Consider the following 4,732-nt stretch of genomic DNA (forward strand, 5'->3'; position numbering starts at 1 on the left):
GAAATTTGTGTCCCTCCTGGAAAAGTATTGTCTGTTTACTAAAGAGCTAGAGACATCCCTAATGTTCTATGGAAATAATTACAATCAGACTAGAGCTTTATAACAAAACCCTTTATTGTTTTAACCAACAGGTGCTGTGTCATCTGAAGTTGATGTTGTTATTTAATTACTTAATATGAGAATATTAGCATTAGACTATGGCAGTTTTATTAGCACTTTGATGGTTTTATGATAGCCTGCATGAGCATTCCATCTGTAAAAAGTAAAAAGTCTAAGCTTATCACTAGAAATGATCCTCTCCCCAACGTTTTACTGTACATATATTTCTTTCTTATTACTACAGTACTTGTATGTATGATGTTTTTTATTTATTTATTTTGTCTTATTAATGTTGTTTGTCTTTAAATGTCTCGATGAATTGTATACACAGGACCTTAATGGAAACAAGCCCTGAGAGCTTATCTGGGTTATCCTTTTTAGCATTCTTTTGTATAAATCTGTGCCACCGTGCCATTGTTTTTGCAAACTGTTAATAAAGTATTCAATTAATCAATCAATGTATGCTATGGAGTAATATTATGGCATGACTAAGCACAACAAACACTATTCAGCAAATATACATCACCATAATAGATTAATTTTGAACACACGCAGGCCTACCATAGATGCATGTCTACAGACGTTTTATTAACAAATATCACCACAGGTCATAACACCGGATAATGTCATACAATATGACTGTCTGCCTGTCTAATTTTACAAACTTGCCAATAACATAAAAGACAAATCACGTCAGTACAATTAAGTATGCATAAATTAGTTAGTTCAGCTGGTGACACTTTCATTGTCATTTTCTAAAAGAAAAGAAAAAAAGAAAACTTTAAGCTACATTCATGTTGCTCTTGTCCAAAGGCAATTTACAGATGGATACAATAGACTACTTTTTATTATTGTGTCATGCATCACAAAGACGCCCAGCCAACATGGACTAATATGACCCCAATATTTTGCATATTAAGTCCAGTGTGAAATACATGAATGTTTCTCTCTCTCTCTCTCTCTCTCTCTCTCACACGCACGCACGCACGCACGCACGCACGCACGCACGCACGCACGCACGCACGCACGCACGCACGCACGCACGCACGCACGCACGCAAGGATAGTTTTCTTGGCGACAGTCACAGTAGGGCCACAATGAGTTGTCTATTGTGTTCATTGTTATGATACATGTTTTATATATCACTTAGTAAGCATATTGACGGAGTTAGCGGGATGTGGCAGCCCAGGAAATGTGATAGAAATTGAATGAGTTCTTTCCAAAACTGTGCTACTGGTGTGCAGTCCCAAGTGGCTGAATGTAATTATCAGGTTTACTTTGTGTGCACTGTGAACAGAATGGAGATGATGTGAATCCCATGGTGAAAATATTTTGTCCAGTGTAGTGAAATCTGTGGATTACTTTATTCTGAACGAGTTGTATATCTGCATCGTTAGTCATAGAATAGCATTTTTTGCATATTTCGGTCCAGAAGTTGGCATCAGGGGTGATAATTAGGTCTTCTTGCCATTTTGTTGATGATATGGATAAGGATGTGTTTAGTGTTCAAAGATGCTGCTTAATTGTGCGGCTGGAGAAGGAAGTTCTAGGTTGAGCGTTTGGATGTTTAGTATTTTCTTAAGGATAACTTTAAGGTTGGAATATATTTAAAAAGTCTGCATCCCTGAATAAACAGGGAAACTTCAGATGAGTGACAGTTTTAAAAAGATGTAGGCTCTTGAAGCTCCCAAGTGAAGTAAATACAGACAGGTACACATACACATATATATATATATATATATATATATATATATATATATATATATATATATATATACACACACAGACAGACAGACAGACAGACAGACAGACAGACAGACAGACAGACAGACAGATAGATAGATAGATAGATAGATAGATAGATAGATAGATAGATAGATAGATAGATAGATAGATAGATAGATAGATAGATAGATACATGGTAGATTCATAAACCAATAAATCAACCACTAAATAACACATTTGTGTGAATTATAAAAATCGTCTGCAAAGTACTCCAATTTAAAAGAAATCTTAAAAATCTATTCAAATAAATATCAATTAAATGCTATACTATATTAAAATATAAAATAAAATATTTGAGGATCTGTCTCTGGTTATGACAGTTGTTCAATAAAATATACAAATATTTACTTTTTATTATTGCATTTGTAAATATCTAAAAGTATTCTTTTCAGTGTTGTTAAGCACTGTTAATTTTTAAATGGGCCAGTTGAGATCGGAGAAACAAAACCAAGCAAATAACACATATTATTCAAATAAAACTTTACTCTTTACTCTTGTGTTTATTGAAAGACTGTTGAAACAAACTGCATCCTGAATGTAGAATGATAAACAATACAATAATAGATACAAAAGCCATTCAATGGTTGTCACATTGAATCCTGAGAGAGTCCATGATAATACATTTTTTTAATATATTTATGACATCAGATTTCATACTGTTTTCGGCACATTTTAACATCTATTATCATTCATGTTTGCTTTTGTCACACTATGTTCAGAGACACCGTAGAAAAAAATGCCTGTTTGCATAAATATCATAAATAGTTACAAACTATCTTTACAATTTACAAAAATATACATTTTTGATGCTCAAATTATGTACAAGCACATGACCCTTGACGTTGTGGTTTCAGTCAAATTATGTATATAAAAATAAGTCACGCCCTTAATGATTGTATATGATTTTAGTAATTGAACATATTAACTGCATTTGTAGTTTATTTGAACATATTAACAATAGGGCACTTTCATCTTATGATTGTCATTTGAGGTAATGTTGGCATTACAAAGGCAACCGTGGCAGATTTGGGCTGTGGGTGAGTAATGAATTTCACCTAAGTTGACTGGTAAACAACTGTAATAAAAATGCCAGGAGAAAATACTTCTTGGGCTTGATCTTGTAAAAAACAAAATTGTAAACTAACAACCTTACAATAACATCCCAAATTGGATACATTTGTTTTAAATAAGTACAAACAATGGAAAGGTTTGTGCCACTTTACATTCTATCTACAGTAGCAAAAGACAAGATTGTTATACAATAAAAATAAGTGCTCAATGTTTGCTTTGTTTTACTTTGTCTTATCCTGTAAGCAAAATAGGATCTATCTCTCTATTATAGGATATATGTCACTTTTTTGATACAAGCTACTTGCATAAGATCATTTCCCCTACTGAGGATGCTTGTGTGTGTGTGTGGCAAGTTGAATCAAGCAGACCGCACATAGTTTAAAAAATCATTTTCAAATAAGTCAGATCCAAGAGCTTAGTTTAGTAGTCAGTGATGGTTATTTTGTATTTATGATGAATAGTACCAATAAAGAACATTTTGTCTGTGACCACCAGAACCTTCCTATTTATACTTACATAGTTGAACCCTTTGGGGAATGCATAATATAAATGTACCTCAGAGAGCAACACATTCCTAAATACCCTGTATGTAAACCAGCCAGTGATTATCACCAAGTCTTATACATCGGTCCCTTCTCTCGGGTATATCAAACTGTTGACGCTAAAACTGTTATAAAAATGGCTGTTGAACTGTCCGCTCTGTCCCCCTCCAAATGTGTTGTAATAGACTCCACGGTTGAAATGTAGACCCCCGTCTCCCCCATGGTCCACGACCCCCGCTACTCCTGGCTCCTGACCTCCGGGACTCGGGTGGTGGTGGTAGGGACTGAGTGCCGTAATGTTCCTGTTTGAGAGCTCGTTCACCAGTCCCAGGGAGCCTGACTGCCTGGCCGAAGGAGGCCCCCCGGAGCTGAGGCCCGACATGCTGCTGAAAAAGTTGTTGAAACAAGGTGCGGCAGAGGCCAGTCCGGGAGGTGAAGAAGACGAGGAAGAGGAGTTCTTGAGTCCCTCGTGCATCGCCTCCATCTCCTCAGGAGAGGAGGGCCCCAGGACGTGCGGGCTGTCTGACGACTTGAGGGAAGCCAGGGAGGCTGCCGGTCGGCCGTCCTCCACTTTCGTGGTGCCTGTAGTTGCCGCTGCTGCTCCAGTGTTGCTGGGGTCAGAGCGTCGTTTCCTTTTCCTCCGGAAGTTTCCGTTGTCGAACATCTTTTCACAGTTGGGATCCAACGTCCAGTAGTTTCCTTTCCCTGTGGTTAGATGGTAAATATGTAGATGAATAAAAAGGTATGCAATTTTTAGAATGCGATTTGAAATGTTCTGTTCTGTAATTTGGGTGAATATTCCTGAAGTGGTGTGTAAATAACCAGTGCTACACTGTGCCATAGTGCTGGTTGTACAGGCCTACTACATTTTTGTAGCAGGCCTAATAAGTTTCTGTAGATGTTATTTAATGTCTTAGCAGCTATTGAATGTAAACATACAAATCAAAGTCTTAATAACATTGTGAATCTAAATTGCATATTTTCCATAATATTTCTGCAACGAACTTTGACCAACTTTCTAGCCCCAAAAGTAGGCTAGTCTAATAACATAATATAATATAATATAATATAATATAATATAATATAATATAATATAATATAATATAATATAATATAATATAATATCATATCATATCATATAATATTATATTATATAAATGGCAAAATATAATATCATATAATAATAGCATATAATATAATATAATAAAACACCTGTTACCTGTTGCAGGCATGGT

At 35.7% G+C, this 4,732-nt stretch overlaps 1 protein-coding gene across 1 annotated transcript in view; it reads right to left on the reverse strand.

Annotated features, from left to right (window-relative positions):
• Positions 1 to 2,395: 2,395 nt before the first annotated feature.
• Positions 2,396 to 4,732, reverse strand: part of foxi2 (forkhead box I2) — a 3,242-nt gene continuing 905 nt past the window's right edge. The window contains exon 2 of the mRNA XM_080414843.1: positions 2,396 to 4,202. Within this exon, the coding sequence (XP_080270969.1) occupies positions 3,574 to 4,202 (629 nt within the window). The 3' untranslated portion in view covers positions 2,396 to 3,573. The remainder of the gene's footprint in view (positions 4,203 to 4,732) is intronic.

The sequence above is a fragment of the Gymnoscopelus braueri genome (assembly GCF_963280865.1).
Source record: "Gymnoscopelus braueri genome assembly, chromosome: 19".
NCBI classification, from domain to species: Eukaryota; Metazoa; Chordata; class Actinopteri; order Myctophiformes; family Myctophidae; genus Gymnoscopelus; species Gymnoscopelus braueri.